Below are 21423 nucleotides of genomic sequence, written 5' to 3'. Positions count from 1 at the left end.
TTGGAGAAACATTATATAGCTAATATAGTACATAACAATTCAAATAAAAAGATCTTTCTTGCTTCACAACAGAGCTTGTTATATTTGAACTAGCAGCAAAGGTCACACCCAAACCACATGATCTGACCATAAAATAAAGAACTCGTCGCCCAATCATATTGAATTCTGTATCATAGGCTAACAAATAGCAAAAATACATGTTTATAAAAATAAAACCATTGTAACCATACAGTTATACCCTCTGTCCCAAATCCTGCCATTTGGGACACATAAATAGACAATGAAACAACTAGGAATAGCTGAAAAGAATAGAATATACTCTAAATTGTAACAGAATTAGATCAATTCTAGCCCAGACTAGACATATACCTTTTTACAGCAACACAAACATCCCATTTCAGTGAATTTGTAGACTATGCCTTATTTTGCAGAACATCAAAATATGTTGCCTATTTAACATTGTGATGTCATAACCCAAATTATGATGCGCTTGACTACGCGTTACCAGCGTAAATAGTCAACAAATCACACACACCAAAATGTTGAGAAATAATTTACAAAATGAATTGATCGTGTATTCAGAGTTATTCCTATTTCATAAAATATACAAAATAACTAGGTTCTTGCCAATAAACCTGTTTTTTTATTGAGAAAACATTGTCTTCTCTTTCTCCCATGCTCCCTGGGTCACTGACGCGTGATTGTATGGGATATGGTAAGAGGCTAGGAAATTCGAAGTACTGTCTATCAGAATCAAAATAACTTTTATTGGCCAAGTGGCCTACATTCACACATTCACAGAATTTGACTCGGTGAATTGGTGCTGCCAGCAATAGACAAAGGTAAAGACACATTTACAGCCTATACAATATACAGTAAACATAAAACATATTTATTAGCTTCTATCTTCTTAAGATACTTTAGAGTAATATTTTATTATGGAAAGTAAAATGCCTATTTCACTTCAGTTGACCCTGATCTGATACAGATCGAACGTGTAGCTTTGCAATGGTTGTTAGGATGACCTTTGAAAAAGAAAAGGAGAGCCGCACACTAGCTCAGACTCAACAATTTAATAACCTAATATCCAACGTTCCGACCGACAAGCTGTCTTCATCAGGGTATAATGTTAGGAGGACCTTAACACAGATGGATCTATTAATATCTGACCGTACCTCATTGAAAATGTGCCACTCTGACTAGTGACTGTAAACTAAACTAAAATACTAACGTTAGTACATTTGTTGTATATTTGCTGTTCTGTAAACCCAGTTGGTCGCCACCGCACCGGTCACAGCTGTCAACAGATCATGCCATAAATGCAAAGCATAATTTGTTCTCGCAGAGTAGATTGTAGATCCTACTTTGATCTGATCAGTTCTAAGGTGGGACAGGATTAGATAGGTGTGAAGATTTAGGATTGGAGTCTTTCCTACAGTAGGTTATTTCCAGTAACCATTGGACCACAGGACTGCTGAGTATTGTAAGTATTAGTATTGACTGTTCATCATTGTTGAGGTCTGTTGTGACTCCTTGCTGAGTCAGATGGAGAAGGCCAACTCTCGCATGAAGCAGCTGAAGAGGCAGCTTGAGGAGGCTGAGGAGGAGGCCACACGTGCCAACGCCTACCGCAGGAAGCTGCAGAGGGAGCTGGATGATGCCTCTGAGGCCAGCGAAGGTCTCAGCCGTGAGGTCAACACACTCCAGAGCCGCCTCAGGTATTTAGAGCCCCCCCCCACACACACACACACACTAAGATTATATTTTTCACACAAACAGTTGTGTATATTGGCCAAATTGTGGTCCTCGTTACTAATACCTCTCCACCTCTCCTGGCCCCCTCTGTCCCCTGCAGGCGTGGAGGCCCCATCAGTTTCTCCTCCAGCCGCTCGGGCAGGCGTCAGCTGCAGGTGGAGGGAACATCGCTCGACCTCCTATCCGACGACGAGGTGGAAAACAAGCCCACGGACGCCAATGCCAACGAGACACCAGCAGCTCCCCAACCAGAGTAGAAGCTCTCCCTCCAGCCCACACGCAGCATGGCCTCCGCCCCCACAACCCTTACCCCTGTCCTCCTAACCCCAGACACCAGCAGTGGACCCCACTACTCTGCCTTACCCCTCTATGGCAAGCTGCAGGGCCAAGCAAATCCATAATCTCCTCCATATGAATATACTGCACATCAAGCTTTGGATTTGTTTTTAACATCAATTGCAGATAAAAGTGCATTTAAATTGCATAGGAGTCTGAGTGTGCATAAGCACTCGAAAACAAATAACAGGAAAACAAATAATTATGTTAAGCTACTTCCCTGGAACAGCCATTAGAATCAAACAGCCCTCTAGCTAGAATTTAACCACTGTCATTTCAGCTGGTTTACTGGCACACAGGTGGACGACTGCACACAAGTCGGTAAAAACATGTGTCTTTGATGATTGGACCAGGATATGTAAAACAAAGCACAGCATAAGCGAGGGAATTCTTTTTAAATGGTAGCCTAAATGACGATCCCACTGAATCATCAAAACCACCACTGTCATAGAGATACTGCAATCCATTTAGTTTAGTATAAAAATAACTATGTAAATAACTATTTGGTAGCAGGTTTGTAGTAAATTAGATTGTACCACGCCATGTTGCCTCAGCATTCCCCCTATATATATGACCAGCAAAAGCCCCTGTTAACTTGACCAATGTAACCTTGTCCAATAACCCACCATTTTATATTTGACATATCAATCTACTTTAAGTGGTGTACGATAATGTGTGGAATTAGGTTTGTCAGACTTGGAGCAAAGGCCCTTTTTTTAGGAAGACAGCCCAAATGTGTGCTTGACATACTACAATATTGCTATGTATAATTCTGCTATTCAGTTGTTTTCTGTACCATGTACAAAATACTTAACTCAAAATGCATAAGGTTTCTTGGACATCTCGTGTCACCTTAATTTCAATGCATTACAAATGGCTGAATAATATCAGCATGATTTACAGAAGGGTAATTCATGTTTATTGAAGTTTTATTGAGTGTTAGAGAGTTGGTTTTAATTCAGTGGTTCAGGGTAGAGCAATCGATCAATTTGAATATGCACACTTGTTGATGCCTTGATTGTTAAACATAAATTACAATTTTGTAAATTAGTAAATACATATGAGGCCTTTATTAATAATTTTAAACCATAACAAATTGGGTGGAAAAAAGGTTTATCTGTTTCTTTTGAAAGACACTTCTCAATGAAGACATGAGGGGGGAAAAAGTGTGTAGTGTTTGAACCAGTTTTATAGCTTTAGTGTCATATACCATAAGCACCTCTCCCATCGTGTTGGTGTGAACCAGTGTTATAACAGAATGATTTATGGAGCCTTCTGTCTGCCAGGCAGAAAGTAGGATTTCATTGGGTTCAAAGCTTTAACATCCTGAAGGTTGTTATTATTAGTGGACTGGCTGTTGACGACCAGGTATTCATCATCTCCTTGTATTCCTGTATTTCTAGTCTTTTTTTGTTATTGTTGTAAAAGACCAATAAACATATCCATTATAGAAAAATATTTTTCTTCTTCTGTATTTCTTGTGCAACACGTTGATGTCCTCTTAGTCTTTCCCACAGTAGTTGTGGGTCAAGACTGTCTTCCAAACTGATATGTGATGTATGGTCTATGTTACATTGCCATTCATTGTTCCATTACTTCATTGTATTTGTGGTTACATTAAAACCCCGAGGGAGTGCGTAGATACACAATATTGTTGTAATATTAACCTTTTCCACTTTTTACCCAACATGAATGAATGATAGAGATTGCCTCTTATACAGTGCATTCGGAAAGTATTCACACCCCTTGACTTTTTCCACATTTTGTTACGTTACAGCCTTATTCAAAATGGATTAAAAAAATAAAACATCCTCATCGATCTACACACAATACCCCATAATGACAAAGTGAAGACAGGTTTTTAGACATTCTAGCAAATTTATACAAAATAAAAAACAGAAATACTTGTACATGATTGTACATGATTTGGAAAGGTACACACCTGTCTATATAAGGTCCCGCAGTTGACAGTGCATGTCAGAACAAAAACCAAGCCATGAGGTCAAAGGAATTGTCCTCCATCGTTCCTAAATGGAAGAAGTTTGGAACCTCAAAGACTCCTAGAGCTGGCCGCCTGGCCAAACTGAGCAATCAGGTGAGAAGGGCTTTGGTCAGGGAGGTGAACAAGAACAAGATCTCTCTGTGGAGATTAGAGAAACCTCCAGAAGGACAACCATCTCTGCAGCACTCCACCAATCGGGTCTTTATGGTAGAGTGGCCAGACGGAAGCCACTTCTCAGTAAAAGGCACATGACAGCACGCTTGGAGTTAGCCAAAAGCCCCCTAAAGACTCTCAGACCATGAGAAACAAGATTCTCTGGTCTGATGAAACCAAGATTGAACTCTTTGGCCTGAATGCCAAGTGTCACATCTGGAGGAAACCTGGCATAATTTCTACGGTGAAGCATAGTGGTGGCAGCATCATGCTGTGGGGATGTTTTTCAGCAGCAGGGACTGGTAGACTAGTCAGAATCGAGGGAAAGATGAACGGCACAAAGTACAGAGAGATGCTTGATGAAAACCAGCTCCAGAGCATTCAGGATCTCAGACTGGGGCGAAGGGGTCACCTTCCCACAGGACAACGACCATAAGCACACAGCCAAGACAACGCAGGGTTGGCTTGGGGACAAGTCTCTGAATGTCCTTGAGTGGCCCAGCCAGAGCCCGGACTAGAACCTGATTGAACATCTCTGGAGACCTGAAAATAGCTGTGCAGCGATGCTCCCCATCCAACCTGACAGAGCTTGAGAGGATCTGCAGAGAAGAATGGGAGAAACTCCCCAAATACAGGTGTGCTAAGCTTGTAGCGTCATACACAAGAATCCTCGAGACTGTAATCGCTGCCAAAGGTGCTTCAACAAAGTACTGAGTAAAGGGTCTGAATACTTATGTAAATGTGATAGTTCAGCTTTTTGTTTTCTTTATAAATTTGCAAAAAATTCAGAAAAACCTGTTTTTGCTGTCATGGGGTAGATTGATGAGAAGAAGAAAAAAACAATTTAATCCATTTTAGAATAAGGCTGTAACTTAACAAAATGTGGAAAAAGTCAAGAGATCTGAATACTTTCTGAATGCACTGCAGGTACATTTATTCACTACCATGTACAGTAAAGGAAAATTAATTGCACTAGGTCAGTGAGATGTTTAATATTTATACAATTGTAAACATACAGTAGATGGCCTAGAGTGGGTACATGCTTTGTGGTGTAGGCTGTTTCTTCTGGTGGTCTAGGGCAGCCTGGTGTCCAGGTGGTCTAAGGCAGCCTGATGTCCTGGTGGTCTAGGGCAGCCTGATGTCCTGGTGGTCTAGGGCAGCCTGATGTCCTGGTGGTCTAGGGCAGCCTGGTGTCTTGGTGGTCTAGGGCAGCCTGATGTCCTGGTGGTCTAGGGCAGCCTGGTGTCTTGGTGGTCTAGGGCAGCCTGATGTCCTGGTGGTCTAGGGCAGCCTGGTGTCCTGGTGGTCTAGGGCAGCCTGATGTCCTAATGGTCTAGGGCAGCCTGATGTCCTAATGGTCTTGGGCAGCCTGATGTCTTGGTGGTCTTGGGCAGCCTGATGTCTTGGTGGTCTTGGGCAGCCTGATGTCCTGGTGGTCTAGGGCAGCCTGATGTCCTGGTGGTCTAGGGCAGCCTGATGTCCTGGTGGTCTAGGGCAGCCTGATGTCCTGGTGGTCTAGGATAGTCTGATGGTGGTGTAGGGCAGCTTGATGGTGGTGTAGGGCAGCTTGATGGTGGTCTAGGGCAGCTTGATGGTGGTCTAGATCAGCTTGATTGTGGTCTAGGGCAGCTTGATGGTGGTCCAGGGCAGCTTGATGGTGGTCTAGGGCAGTTGATTGTGGTCTAGGGTAGCCTGATGGTGGTCTAGGGTAGCCTGATGGTGGTCTAGGGCAGCCTGATGGTGGTCTAGGGCAGCTTGATGGTGGTCTAGGGCAGTTGATGGTGGTCTAGGGCAGTTGATGGTGGTGTTGGGCAGCCTAATTCGATTAATCTGATATTTCTTGGTGTGTGGTAGGTGCTACCCCAGGTGGTCCCTGAGAGCTGTGCCTCTCCCTGAGTTTAATGATGGGTTCTCCTGGTGCTTTTCCTGGTAGTGAGGTGCCTGGTCTCCTTCACCTGCTCCACTACAATGAGAAATGACAGGGAGATCTTACATGTACATACAATGTCTGGAAAATAACACATACAGAGGGATTACAGGTTAAAGGGATAACTCTTAATGTGTGGTCAATGAATCATCTTTCTAGCTTTGGTAAACACTTTCTTTTTTCTTGATGACTCATTGTCGTCATTGACTCCATTTGTGACATTCTTCTCAAATGTGTGGGCTAGAGCCTTACCTGCAGACATAGAACAGGATGTAGGCAGTCTGTGCAATCGCCCTCAGCACAGTGGCCTCATCTGTTCTCAAGACATGTGCGTCATCCAGGCAGAGCCACCCACTGCCACGGCTGTCCAAAACATCACTGATGTAGTGGCCTAGGGAACAAGGGAAACAGAATAGAGTGTACATTAAGCTTTCATAATTGTATGTGCGTGCCTGCATACCTGCGTGCATTTTACCTGTATACATGTTGTCTCCCAGATGTGAGATCACACTTGACAATTTGTAGATCTTGTCTGGCTGGTGTCTCTGTAAGGAAACACATTTAATAATAGGATTGTTATTTTGTTTACAGGATAGGGGTGCCTTCTATAACTGCCTTATCTTGATCCGCCCACTATCTCAACTGGATCTAATTATCTGTTATTTATTTTTCTCTCTCTCTCTCTCCCTCTCTCTCTCCTCACCGCAGTGGCTGCCTGCTGCTTTTTCTCACTGTCAGCTGGTTTCTCTAGCTGGTCAGAGGAATTTGAAGCTGGTGGGGGTATATCAAATATAGTGTAAATACAAACCAGAAAGTGAAGTGGAAACCTATCCACAAATATACTCTTAACTTCAGCTTCCGACTTGCTTTTCTCAACAGTCCTGTTTCATGAGAGGGTGTTCTGCATGATGTCAGTAACACAATGTCCTACCTGGTCTATCAAGGGTGCCTTTTGGGGAGTTTGCAGGTGTGCTGTCCATGTTGTTTTTCCCCAGGGAGCTTGCCCTGTGTAAATTGATGGCATTGAAAGTAAATATCTAGTGTGTGAAAATCATGGTGTGTGTTGGCTATTCAATGTGCAATGTCCCCAAACAGAGTGTAAACCAACCTGGCTCCATGCTGGACATTGGCTGTCTCCCCACATACGGCTGGGAGGGTCATTTCTGCAGGGATGGACATGGGATCATCCACCTTCTCTGGCTCCCAGTTGCCTGCAGTAAATCGCTTGATATGAAGCATTAGGACCCTGCTCAGAGAGAGAGAGAGACACACACACACACAGACAGACAGAGAGACAGAGAGACAGAGAGACAGACAGAGGAATCAGTCTTGTACTCAAATCAATAACCCAGTTTGGTGAGTTAGATCAGGACTGTCAATTGTAATCTGAGATGATGATGGGGGGACTCACCGTGGCAGCGTGAGGAAGTGCCTAGTCACAGATGCCATGCTGCCTGAGCACACCCTGCATGCACACTCTAACGCAGATGGCTAGGTGACAAAGCATAGCAATATAATTATGAACATTATGACATTAATGATAGTGTTCCTTGACATACTCACTAACTCTTGGTTGAAGCTAAGTGCTGACCTTAAAGTAGAGGTCCAGGCTGTGTGTCAGGTAATGGCTCAGGCTCAGTGACAAGTGATTGTAATCCTCTTGACCATACACTATAACTCCACAGCTTCAGAAGTACGGAGAGAAATGCATCAGCTCTCCAACACAAACCTTTTGATCCCTCTACACACTAACTATCTTAATGCTTTACCTCTGTATCCTGCATGTTATGCTGACATTAAACCTCCTCACAAATGTGATGAAGACATCAAGGTACACCGTATACAAATGACAGCTGTTACCTGGTGCAGGTACGGGAAGTCTTCAGCTTGAATTCTAACTGCTTCACGGGGCAGGTGTACGGCTCTGGTGAGCCCTTTAATGCCATACCCTCCGCCTTCAGCTGAAAGAGGAGGAGCAACACACATTCATGGGCATCCTAAGGGAAGAATGGGAAAGAAACAGAAAATACATCAACAACTACAACTGAAACAGAGCTGAGCAAAAAGACTGTCACGTGTCCCAGGTTTATTGTTATGTGAGTCTTTTAGCATATAATATCTTACCTGTTCATCGTCGTCCTCATAGTCCTCATTGACAACGGAGAGACAGCGCTTGACTGTTTGAAGGATTTTCTTCTTTTCCTTTGTCTTAGCATTGACAGTGCCTCCAGAAAGCCTTGCCTGATGTAACTCGGCAAAGCAGCTGTGGAGGGAGACAAAGAGCATGCATTCAGGTTTCACTCTCTCACTATGGCCACAGATTAGCTCTGTGCTTCTACTTTAGCCTCTGATCAAATATGATTCATCTGATTCCTGATTGTGACAGAAAATCATCTCTGGTGTTAATCAGAAGCTGAGTTGGGTGTGGTTTTATCTTAAAAATCATATGAGGCACTAAGAGTGTACGAAAGACAGTATACATACATACATACATACATACATACATACATACATACATACATACATACATACATACATACATACATACATACATACATACATACATACATACAGTATACTGAACAAAAATATAAATGCAACATGTGAAGTGTTGGTCCCATGTTTCATGAGCTGAAATAAAAGATCCCATACATTTACCATATGCACAAAAAGCTTATTTCTCTCAAATTTTGTGTACAAATTTGTTTGCATACCTGTTAGTGAGCATTTATCCTTTGCCAAGATAATTCATCCACCTGACAGGTGGCATATCAAGAAGCTGATTAAACACCATGATCATTACACAGGTGCACCTTGTGCTGAGGACAATAAAAGGCCACTCTTAAATGTTCAGTTTTGTTACACAACACAATACCACAGATGTCTCAGGTTTTGAGGGAGTGTGCAATTGGCATGCTGACAGCAGGAATGTCCACCAGAGCTGTTGCCAGAGAATTGGATGTTCATTTCTATACCATAAGCCATCTCCAACATTGTTTTAGAGAATTTGGCAGTATGTCCAACCGGCCTCCCAACCGCAGACCACGTGTAACCACACAAGCCCAGGACCTCCACATCCAGCTTCTTCACCTGCGGCATCGTCTGAGGGGGTGCTGAGGAGTATTTCTGTCTGTAATAGAGCCCTTTTGTGGGGAAATCTCATTCTGATCGTCTGGGCCTAACTCCCCAGTGGGTAGGCCTATGCCCTCCCAGCCCCACCCATGGCTGCGCCCTTGCTCAGTCGTGAAATCCATAGATTATGGCCTAATTCATTTTTTTCAATAGACTCATTTCCTTATATGAATTGTAACTGAGTAAAATCTTTGAAATTGTTGCATGTTGCGTTTATATTTTTGTTTAGTATACATTCAGTACATACATACATACATACATACATACATACATACATACATACATACATACATACATACATACATACATACATACATACATACATACATACATACATACATACATACATACATACATACATACTATACATACATACCACAGGAGGTTGATGGCACCTTAATTGGGGAGGACGGGTTCGTGGTAATGGCTGGAGCGGAATCAGTGGAATGCTATCAAATACATCAAACATATGGTTTCCATGTGTTTGATGCCATTCCATTTGCTCCGTTCTAGACATCATTACGAGCCGTCCTCCCCTCAAGCAGCCTCCACTGACACATACATTGAGGCGGGACTTGTGTACTGTAACTATAAGCATCTAGGTGGGTGGGCCAGTGTGTGTACAGGTGGGACAGGAGGGTGAGAGCGAGGCTGTATACCATAGCAGTTTAGAGGAGGGGGAGGAACTCCAGATGTCCTGCTGTCTCAGGATGTCTCTGCAAAATGCTGGCAGCCCCAGCAGGCACTGCAGAGCAGAGTTCATGAAGCAGGTGTTGCCAATATTAGGCAACCTGTGGGAAAGAAGCCATCAGTTACACACTAATATCTGAACTGTGGACCAAAGGTAAACTAATGAATGGATTTGTAAGGCATGAACGCAAGATAACTCTGAGTACCACACAGAATTATTTAAAACACAAAAGCAAAGCTCGGAGATAAGAGTAGGTGTGTGTGTGTAGATGTGTGTGTGTTTTACCCGAGGAGCTTGGTGTTGTCTTCGCCCTCGCCTGTGCAGCTCTGCTCCCCCAGCTGGGTGCTACTCTTGCTGAACAGGTTGGGGAGGCGAGCCATGGCTTCCCGAGACCTGACCAATGGCCTGGAGGAAGAGAGACAGGTTAGAGGCCTCAGTAGCAGTAGCTCAACACCAATCGGTTTGTTTGAACACTGTTTTAATGTACAGGCATACAGATATTCCTTACCATGTCATGGTGTGAGTGACCACTCTTATGTAGAGTCGAGTGAGATGAAGGTGGCTATTGTCTACAGTACTTACCTCTCCAATGAGACAGAGAAAGCCCTCAGGTCAATGGAGGCCTCTGCAGAGAGAGACCGAGAGACGGACAGCGGTAAGAGAGAAGCTTTGTCAAATATGAATTGAGAAAAATAGTACCAACAAATGGCACCCGTTTACAGACCTGCGATGCCAGCAAATCGGGGTACCATTCTCTTTGTCTGTGGAACAACTGCCCCCACCTCTTTGACCTCAGAGCTCATAAGATCTCTGTAAAGACACACAGACATATGCATTAGGTTAGCTATATTACATTGGCTTTTTCATTTCAATTCAATGGTGTTGGTTGGCATGACATTTGATATCAGGCTGCAGTACCTGGCAGTCTCACTGTCTTTGTTGGTCTCTCCATGGTGGTCCAGGGGGTTTGGAGAGGAGGACTGGGGGGCAGGGGAGGAGACGTGGGTTGTGGAGGAAGGGCAGGCAGGACTGGGGGGAGTGGCAGAGGAGGATGACTGAGTTGAGACAGCCAGGGAAACAGAAGAAGCACTAAAAGGGGAGGAGGTCTGTGATCCTTCCTCTGAAGAAGAAGAAGAAGAGATAGATGACATGTGGAGAGAGGAGAGGGAAGAGAGGCTGAAGAACTTGGAGAGAGTGGAAGGGGATCTGGCAGGGGATCCAGGGGGTGAGGGGGGTGAGGGAGATGGAGTGCCAATTGGTGTTCGGCCAGACAAGGGGTCGAGGGGCATCAGAGATGTTGTAGACGGTTTCAAATGGAAAGAAGAGACAAAGGAAGAATCAAGTTGGTGGTGATCCTTTACTTTCTTCTTCTCCCGGTTTTTCCAAACTGACGCAGTTACCATGCTGGCATCCAATGACGTCAGTTTGGGTGGGATTGGGAACGGCGATGGACAGCGGCTCCCAATCCCGAAGCGAACTCTGCACTTCTTTTTCTGTTTGGAGAAACATTATATAGCTAATATAGTACATAACAATTCAAATTAAAAGATCTTTCTTGCTTCACAACAGAGCTTGTTATATTTGAACTAGCAGCAAAGGTCACACCCAAACCACATGATCTGACCATAAAATAAAGAACTCGTTGCCTAATCGTATTGAATTCTGTATCATAGGCTAACAAATAGCAAAAATACATGTTTATAAAAATAAAACCATTGTAACCATACAGTTATACCCTCTGTCCCAAACCCTGCCATTTGGTACACATAAATAGACAATGAAACAACTAGGAATAGCTGAAAAGAATAGAATATACTCTAAATTGTAACAGAATTAGATCAATTCTAGCCCAGACTAGACATATACCTTTTTACAGCAACACAAACATCCCATTTCAGTGAATTTGTAGACTATGCCTTATTTTGCAGAACATCAAAATATGTTGCCTATTTAACATTGTGATGTCATAACCCAAATGATGATGCGCTTGACTACGCGTTACCAGCGTAAATAGTCAACAAATCACACACACCAAAATGTTGAGAAATAATTTACAAAATGAATTGATCGTGTATTCAGAGTTATTCCTATTTCATAAAATATACAAAATAACTAGGTTCTTGCCAATAAACCTGTTTTTTTATTGAGAAAACATTGTCTTCTCTTTCTCCCATGCTCCCTGGGTCACTGACGCGTGATTGTATGGGATATGGTAAGAGGCTAGGAAATTCGAAGTACTGTCTATCAGAATCAAAATAACTTTTATTGGCCAAGTGGCCTACATTCACACATTCACAGAATTTGACTCGGTGAATTGGTGCTGCCAGCAATAGACAAAGGTAAAGACACATTTACAGCCTATACAATATACAGTAAACATAAAACATATTTATTAGCTTCTATCTTCTTAAGATACTTTAGAGTAGTATTTTATTATGGAAAGTAAAATGCCTATTTCACTTCAGTTGACCCTGATCTGATACAGATCGAACGTGTAGCTTTGCAATGGTTGTTAGGATGACCTTTGAAAAAGAAAAGGAGAGCCGCACACTAGCTCAGACTCAACAATTTAATAACCTAATATCCAACGTTCCGACCGACAAGCTGTCTTCATCAGGGTATAATGTTAGGAGGACCTTAACACAGATGGATCTATTAATATCTGACCGTACCTCATTGAAAATGTGCCACTCTGACTAGTGACTGTAAACTAAACTAAAATACTAACGTTAGTACATTTGTTGTATATTTGCTGTTCTGTAAACCCAGTTGGTCGCCACCACACCGGTCACAGCTGTCAACAGATCATGCCATGAATGCAAAGCATCATTTGTTCTCGCAGAGTAGATTGTAGATCCTATTACCACCTGGATAAACTGGCACCCCAGGTGTGTGATTACACCGGGATATTCATATGGTTGACCAGTTAGTGGTTGTAGCGATCAGACTCAGAGAGCGCTCGAGGCTGCAAGTTGGGCAGCAAACCGTTACACTCCACCTACTTCTCAGTTTTGTGTCATCAAAGATGGCGATTTGCTGAGTGCTCATGGACTCATCTCATGGTCATGGATAAATATTCTCTTGCTTGAACTTGTGGTTAAATGTAATTTCTGTTTTACTTTTGAATATTTTTAAAAACAGCTGTAATCGAAGCGCAAGGGGAAAACAGCGTGAGCTACCGCAACAATGCAAATCACGCTAAAAACACTGCAACAGCAGACCATTCAAATTGACATAGACCCTGATCAAACGGTAAGTGCCCATTTGTTCATAATAATGCCAGCTGTGTGCGTTTTATCTAGCCCGCTTGGTTAACTATCTTTTTTGTTATTTGCACGAAAGACCAAATTAATTGGTCCCAGATTATCAATTCGTATAATACAACTAACATAGGCTAACGCTAGCTAGCTAGATGTTATGGACACCCCAAACATTAGCTAACTAGCTAGTTCTTAGTCTTAGCTTTCCAGCACGATATAGCTAAAGCAAACTAGCTTGCAAGCTAATGTGTGTCAATTTGCTAATCCAATGGTGAGTCTCATTATTAGCTAGCTAGGTAAATTATTCTCCGCTAAAACATCAGCTAGCTTGCTACATGACTAGCTAACGTTTGTTATCCCTCATCACGTTAATGTCAGCTTAAGCCAACTATCTAGCGTTAGCTAGACAGCCATATTACTAGCTAGCTAGCTAACTACGTTATCTATTTTAGTTATTGATGATGCAAGTCCAGTAGGACGATTAATTAGCAATATTCTAGCAGACATTTACTAGCTAGGTCATAAAGAGTGAAAATAGCTAGCTAGCTACATCATGTAAGGTAAACCGCAATGTAAAAAGTTGTGCAATTCAAACAGTCAGTGTTAGCGAGCAACTTTTGGGTTGCACTGTGTTTAACAATTAAAGCAAGGCTGAACAGCTTCTTTTTGGTTTCAACAGGTGAAGGCACTGAAAGAGAAGATCGAAGCAGAGAGGGGAAAAGATAACTTCCCAGTGTCTGGACAGAAGCTCATATATGCTGGCAAAATCCTGCAAGATGACACACCTATTAAAGACTACAAAATTGACGAGAAGAATTTCGTTGTAGTTATGGTATCGAAGGTACATTTCCCTAATCCATTTTACTTGGACTCTTAATGAGCTGCACCCACCTGTGTTGGTGTTACATGATTGTATGCATAGATGACAGTAATAGCCTGTTTATATCTCCTCTGGAACTAGGCAAAGTCTGCCATAGTTGCTTCAACACCTTCCTCAGAGGCACCCAAGGCCCCTGTCCAGGACTCTGGATCGTCTGCGGGCCCGGCCCCTGCAGCCATCCCTATCCCCTCAGAGGAGCCCACACCTACAGTCGCAGAGCCCCCAGCTCCAGCCAGGTAGGCAGACAGAAGACAGCTGTAGAACTGATATTAACCTATGATTTGGTAGACAGTCTGCCAAATTGGAGAGAGTAATAAAGTAAGCTTAATAATAGTAAGCTTAATAAAATAAAGTAAGCCTGTTCAGGAGGGTAGAGCGTTACAGAACTCTTAACATAGACACATTTTGTGTCGGACAAATATGACCTAAACATCATTGAACATTTCTTCGTTTTTTCATCTTACTGAATACACCCCCTGAAGTACCTGTAGCTCAGTTGGTAGAGCATGGTGTTTGCAACTCAAGGATAGTGGGTTCATTTTCATTACCCATACGTAAAATGTATGCACGCATGACTAAGTCGCTTTGGACAAAAGCGTTTGCTAAATGGCATATTATTTACGGCCACAATTTATTTTTTATTTAACCAGGTAGGCTATTTGATAACAAGTTCTCATTTGCTACTGCGACCTGGCCAAGATAAAGCAAAGCAGTTCGACACATACAACAACACAGAGTTACACATGGAATAAACAAACATACAATCAATAATACAGTAGAAAAAGTCTATATACAGCATGTGCAAATGAGGTAGGATAAGGGAGGTAAGGCAATAAATAGGCCATGGTGGCGAAGTAATTACAATATAGCAATTAAACACTGGAATGGTAGAATGTGCAGAAGATGAATGTGCAAGTAGAGATACTGGGTGCAAAGGAGCAAGATAAATATACAGTATTGGGATGAGGTAGTTGGATGGGCTATTTACGGATGGGCTATGTACAGATGCAGTGATCTGTGAGCTGCACTGACAGCTGGTGCGTATAGCTTGTGAGGGAGATAAGAGTCTCCAGCTTTAGTGATTTTTGCAGTTCGTTCCAGTCATTGGCAGCAGAATATACAATATACCACTGAATGTTTTGAATGGGTTGACTGGATTTTTGACCCTGTCGTTCTGTTTGCAGCTCCGACCCCAGTGTGGAGGTCCAGGGGGGAGATGCCTCCTCTGCCTTGGGTGAGTGATGGACTTCGACCTGGCTATGTGAATAATGTGTCAGTGTGGAATGTATCTGCTGTGTTGCTAGATTGATGATAGCATATAGTATGGCGATTTGTAAGATGCCTTCTAGCAGCTATGTGTTTATGGGTGTAAATATTGTCCATTGTAACTCGGGTAGATGGTTAACAACTTGTTTCTTTTGGTCAGTGACAGGAGCGGAGTATGAGACCATGCTGACAGAGATAATGTCTATGGGTTATGAGAGGGAGAGAGTGGTAGCTGCTCTCCGGGCCAGCTTCAACAACCCCCATCGGGCTGTGGAGTACCTCCTCACTGTGAGAACCGTCAACACACCACACAACTACCTAGCATACACAATACTGTGCAACCAGGCACCATACACCATGACTCTGCAAAATGACACTGAACAATAGCCCCAAAATAGACCATGAATGCAAAATTTCACTGTACAGCGTGGCACCATATTTGATGAAACTTTAACATGGCAGCATGTACAATGACAAAATTACACCAGCACTGTGCGACATCAGCTTTCAGAATACAGTTTAACACTGGTGTACTACATTTGTACAAAAAACACTATTACAGCACAGTGACGCTATAAAATAGTTTTATATGTACCCTCAGCTTAGAACCAGCCTGTCCATTAGTGCTGTGTGTGTGTTTCCAGGGCATTCCTAGCAGTCCGGTCCAAGAGACTAATCCCCCAGCACAGCTTCCTGCATCTGCCCGCACAGGCACAGAGACCCCTACTGTAGCTGAGGGTGAGTTCATCTGGCTATTTCTCTGCTATGGTATTACATCTACTGTACAGTGCATTCTGGAAATTTTTCCACGTTTTGTTAAGTTACAGCCTTATTCTAAAATTGATTTAATGTTTTTTTCCCCTGATCAATCTACACACAATTCCCCACAATAGCAAAGCAAAAACAGGATTTTAATAAATAAAATAAAAAGATCACATTTACATAAGTATTCAGACCCTTTACTCAGAACTTTGTTGAAGTACCTTTGGCAGCGATTACAGCTTCATGTCTTCTTGGGTATGACGCTAGGGTCGTTATCTTGTTGGAAGGTGAACCTTCACCCCAGTCCTGATGTCCTAACGTGCTCCAGAGCGCTCTTCATCAAGGATCTCTCTACTTTGCTCTGTTCATCTTTCTCTTGATCCTTACTAGTCTCCCAGTCCCTGCCGCTGAAAAACATCCCCACAGCATGATGCTGCCGCCACCATGCTTCACCGTAGGGATGGTACCAGGTTTCCTCCAGACGTGACTCTTGGCATTCAGGCCAAATAGTTCAATCTTCAAATCAAAGTTTATTTGTCACGTGCGCTGAATACAACAGGTGTAGACCTTACAGTGAAATGCTTACTTACAGGCTCTAACCAATAGTGCAAAAAAGGTATTATGTGAACAATAGGTAGGTAAAGAAATAAATAAACAGTAAAAAAGGCAGGCTATATACAGTAGCGAGGCTATAAAAGTAGAGGCAGACATACAGACACCGGTTAGTCAGGCTGATAGAGGTAGGATGTAGATATGGTTAAAGTGACTATGCATATATGATGAACAGAGAGTAGCAGTAGCGTAAAAGAGGGGGTGGTGGGTGGGACACAATGCAGATAGCCCGGTTAGCCCAATTTAGCCCGGTTAGCCCAATTTGAGGTAGTATGTACATGAATGTATAGTTAAAGTGACTATGCATATATGATAAACAGAGAGTAGCAGCAGCGTAAAAAGAGTGGTTGCACACAATGCAAATAGTCCGGGTAGCCATTTGATTACCTGTTCAGGAGTCTTATAGCTTGGGGGTAGAAACTGTTGAGAAGCCTTTTTGTCCTAGACTTGGCACTCCGGTACCGCTTGCCATGCGGTAGTAGAGAGAACAGTCTATGACTGGGGTGGCTGGGGTCTTTGACAATTCTTAGGGCCTTCCTCTGACACCGCCTGGTGTAGAGGTCCTGGATGGCAGGAAGCTTAGCCCCAGTGATGTACTGGGCCGTACGCACTACCCTCTGTAGTGCCTTGCGGTCAGAGGCTGAGCAATTGCCGTACCAGGCAGTGATGCAACCAGTCAGGATGCTCTCGATGTTGCAGCTGTAGAACCTTTTGAGGATCTCAGGACCCATGCCAAATCTTTTGAGTTTCCTGAGGTGGAATAGGTGTTTGTCGTGCCCTCTTCACGACTGTCTTGGTGTGTTTGGACCATTCTAGTTTGTTGTTGATGTGAACTTCAAGGAACTTGAAGCTCTCAACCTGCTCCACTACAGCCCCGTCGATGAGAATGGGGGCGTGCTCAGTCCTCCTTTTCCTGTAGTCCACAATCTCCTTAATCTTGGTTTCATCAGACCAGAGAATCTTGTTTCTCATGGTCTGAGAGTCCTTTAGGTGCCTTTTGGCAAACTCCAAGTGGGCTGTCATGTGCCTTTTACTGAGGTGTGGCTTCCGTCTGGCTTCCGTGTGTACATGCCTGATTGGTGGAGTGCTGCAGAGATGGTTGTCCTTCTGGAGGATTCTCCCATCTCTACAGAGGATTTCTGGAGCTCTGTCAATGACCATCGGTTTCTTAGTCACCTCCCTGACCAAGGCCCTTCTCCCCTGATTACTCAGTTTGGCCAGGCGGTTAGCTCTAGGAAGAGTCTTGGTGGTTCAAAACTTCTTCCATTTAAGAATGATTGAGGCCACTGTGTTCTTGGGGACCTTCAATGCTGCAGAACTTGCTTGGTATTCTTCCCCAGATCTGTGCCTCGACACAATCCTGTCTCGGAGCTCTACGGACAATTCCGTCGACCTCATGGCTTGGTTTTTGCTCTGACATGCACTGTCAACTGTGGGACCTTATATAGACAGGTGTGTGCCTTTCCAATCAAGTTGTAGAAACATCTCAAGGATGATCAATGGAAACAGGATGCACCTGAGCTCAATTTCAAGTCTCATAGCAAAGGGTCTGAAATTTCTTTTTTTTTCACTTTGTCATTATGGGGTATTGTGTGGAGATTGATGAGGAAAACATTTATTTAATCAATTTTAGAATAAGGCTGTAACATAACATGTGGAGAAAGTCAAGGGGTCTGAATACTTTCCAAATGCACTGCATATCAGATTGTTGGAAAGATGGGAATGGTTTATGTGCATTTTCCCTAGTAAGTGTTGTATCTATATCTACTGTATGTATCAACATGTTCTCTTCTGTAAATATTCTGTGTGTGTTGCAGGAGAAAACCCTCTGGAGTTCCTGCGTTCCCAGCCTCAGTTCCAGAGCATGAGGCAGGTGATCCAGCAGAACCCCTCACTGCTGCCAGCTCTACTCCAACAGCTGGGCCGGGAGAACCCACAGCTCCTACAGGTAACACACATACACCATGCACTACACACACTGATGGTACCACCACTCATACTTGCGTCACACACTCCCTATAGTGACACCTCCCAGGTTTTGTGATTTCACAATGTATGTTCTGCTGATTGCTGTCTACCTATCTTTCCCTATTGTTAAAACTCAACAACAGCAAATCAGCCAGTACCAGGAGCTGTTCATCCAGATGCTGAATGAGCCGGCGGGGGAGGTAGGAGACGTGCCTGAGGTGGGGGACCTGGGTGCTGCAGTGGAGGAGGGAGCTCCAGTCAACTACATTCAGGTCACGCCTCAGGAGAAGGAAGCCATCGAGAGGGTGAGGGGAGCTAAAGACCTCTCAATGCACTGTTTAGGGCATAAGATGGCTTCAACTGACAAGGAGACTAGCTAAGAAATGCATACATTGTGAACTTTCTGGTGAGAAATTGTAATGTTGAAATGTTATGTTTTTTTCTCTCTTGTCTCAGTTAAAAGCGTTGGGTTTCCCCGAGGCGCTGGTGATCCAGGCCTACTTTGCCTGTGAAAAGAACGAGAACCTAGCGGCCAACTTCCTCCTGAACCAGGGCTTTGAGGATGAATGAGAGGCGCTGGCCTGCCCTCCTCTCCAGCCCAGCACAAGGACTGCATCCCACTGTAGAGCAATGATCTTCAGGTCATTTCAGGGGGGGGGGGGGGGGGGTCTTACAAGCTACACAAAGTATATGTTGATCTAAGGGTGAAAGAGGAATTATGAAATCCACTTGAATTCCAATGGAATGTGTGGGATTTGTTTAGGGCAGATATATATTGAGATTTTAGAAGAGCTTTGGGAATGGGAAGGAGGGGGCTGAAGGGTTTGGAGTGTGTGCGTGTGTACAAGTGGATGCCATTCAATTAAGGTGCAAAGTCATTGATATGCATATCTAAGCTTGTTAATGCTGTAGCTGGTTGTAATGGAAGCACATTCTCCTTGATGCACTTCTACAATGTTGGTGTATTGAGGCAAGAGGGGAAAGGGAAACTAAACTGACGGTCATGAAGAGTCCGCTTGTGGTCTGTTCATTTGATTGCACCAGTCCCTCACATTTCCTTTGCCATTCAAAAACCAACCACATAGCAAAACACATTTCTCATCCCATGATATTGTCATACAGGCAAGTACATTTTGCCAGTGGCCAGGCTAAGTTATTTATGAGGTCCCCTCACTTCACCTCAAAGCTAGCGCTTTAATTTTCACTCAGATGTCCATGATCTCTCTGGGTGTGGAAATGCTCAACATCCTGAGTAAATCGAGCGGGATAGAATAACCAAAATGACAAATGGATGTGTGTATGCTCACATAACCGTATAGGTACATTACTGTGTGGATATGTGTCTGAAAATTAGGTTTTGCTGAAAGGTGCACAGTCCTCTCTAGTGTTATGTGTCTGATGAGCTGAGCAACGCTGACGTTACCTTTACATATAATCCTCTGAAGGGGGGAGAGAGAGATGGCAGGGACCAGTCCTGGGATGCTGGAGTTACTCACTTACCTCTTTCCCAAGGCTGAGGAGTAGACACACCACCTTTCTCATAGGATCTGATTAATAGTACACACTAAGGGCAGCTCAAATACAACGGGACCAGCTGGTCTTGAGACACTAAGGGCTGGATTCAACCCGTATCGTGTAAAAATGTAAGGGTAATTTCCTGTTGAGCTGACATATGCAGTATTTACCATGAATGCAGTCTCGGCGACTGCGGGAACATTGTCTTTAAATTGTCAATAGCGCTATAAAGCGGATATTCAGCACTACGGATTGAATAGAGCCCAAAATGTCCAGTAGGAACAAGGGTCCACATGAAGGTTGTCCGTATAAAGTCTTTATTAAACCAGGACCCAGTCATAGCCAATCATTGTCATCATCCACAGCCTGAATGAGCCTATTCAGACTATTCAACAGTCTTTAGTGATGAGGTGAATCTGAAGTTTAAACCGGCTATCACCTAGCTTTAACCACCTGTTTCCAACTGAGATAGTTGACACATGCCTTATTACACTAACGATTCTGTGTTTTGAGATGTTGCTATTGTGGGTTTTATGATAGAACCAAGAAATGTGTGGTTTTATGAATACTCACTTATCAAGGTATGTTTTCTCTTTAACTTAACATGGCAGGAGTTTAATGGGTCTATGAAGAGACAAGCTTTTATGAGTTTGGATTGAACAGATGCATACAAATGTATTGGCTTCCTTGCTATTTTTACCCTGCGGGCACCTTCAACTTGCCACAAGTAGGATCAACTACACTTGCCGAGAATCACTTGCCTCAAACCAAATTCATTGTGAATTTAGTTCATGCCATTTTTGACTTAAGTGAAACATTTTCAGTTTTGATTGATTTATTGGACCTTTGAAACAAATGCACATGTGAACACACAGTTTTCAATCTCAACTTATTTTAAAGGAATAGTGAATCATGAATAAGTGATCATGCCAATATGTTTGACTGCATCTGTTTTTGTGAACATGGCTTTCACTGACACTGGCATTTTACAGCATCAACATGATCCGCTTCAATGCTCAGCTTCATTAAACATCAATATGTCATTGCTTCTTATGTTTTATTTCATGCCAAACACTCCCGTATGCACCACATTCTTAGTCTGGACAATGAATGAGGCCAACTGAAATTAAACTCAACTTGATCTTATGGAATACAAAGTATTAC

General features: G+C 43.2%; 2 protein-coding genes across 3 annotated transcripts; both read left to right on the top strand.

Annotated features, from left to right (window-relative positions):
* The first annotated feature begins 1545 nt into the window (after positions 1 to 1545).
* LOC120045555 (myosin heavy chain, embryonic smooth muscle isoform-like) lies at positions 1546 to 2170 on the top strand. Its single transcript, XM_038990458.1, has 2 exons — positions 1546 to 1718; positions 1856 to 2170. Exons 1-2 carry the CDS (start codon positions 1546 to 1548, stop codon positions 2010 to 2012), a joined length of 330 nt encoding a protein of 109 aa, XP_038846386.1. The 3' UTR covers positions 2013 to 2170.
* A 10840-nt stretch (positions 2171 to 13010) lies between these two features.
* LOC120046402 (UV excision repair protein RAD23 homolog A-like) lies at positions 13011 to 21302 on the top strand. 2 transcript variants are annotated; one of them, XM_038991604.1, is made up of 9 exons: positions 13011 to 13248; positions 13936 to 14097; positions 14218 to 14372; positions 15321 to 15370; positions 15569 to 15690; positions 16047 to 16140; positions 18594 to 18724; positions 18888 to 19049; positions 19201 to 21302. In XM_038991604.1, exons 1-9 carry the CDS (start codon positions 13183 to 13185, stop codon positions 19312 to 19314), a joined length of 1056 nt encoding a protein of 351 aa, XP_038847532.1. In that variant the 5' UTR covers positions 13011 to 13182; the 3' UTR covers positions 19315 to 21302. The 2 variants fall into 2 exon arrangements, with proteins under 2 accessions (XP_038847532.1, XP_038847531.1); XM_038991603.1 differs by having other exon boundaries at positions 15563 to 15690.
* Positions 21303 to 21423: the final 121 nt, after the last annotated feature.

The sequence above is a fragment of the Salvelinus namaycush genome, chromosome 4, assembly GCF_016432855.1.
Source record: "Salvelinus namaycush isolate Seneca chromosome 4, SaNama_1.0, whole genome shotgun sequence".
Taxonomy (NCBI): domain Eukaryota; kingdom Metazoa; phylum Chordata; class Actinopteri; order Salmoniformes; family Salmonidae; genus Salvelinus; species Salvelinus namaycush.
Note: the sequence above shows the minus strand (reverse complement) of the source record. Positions and strands in the feature narration are given on the sequence as shown.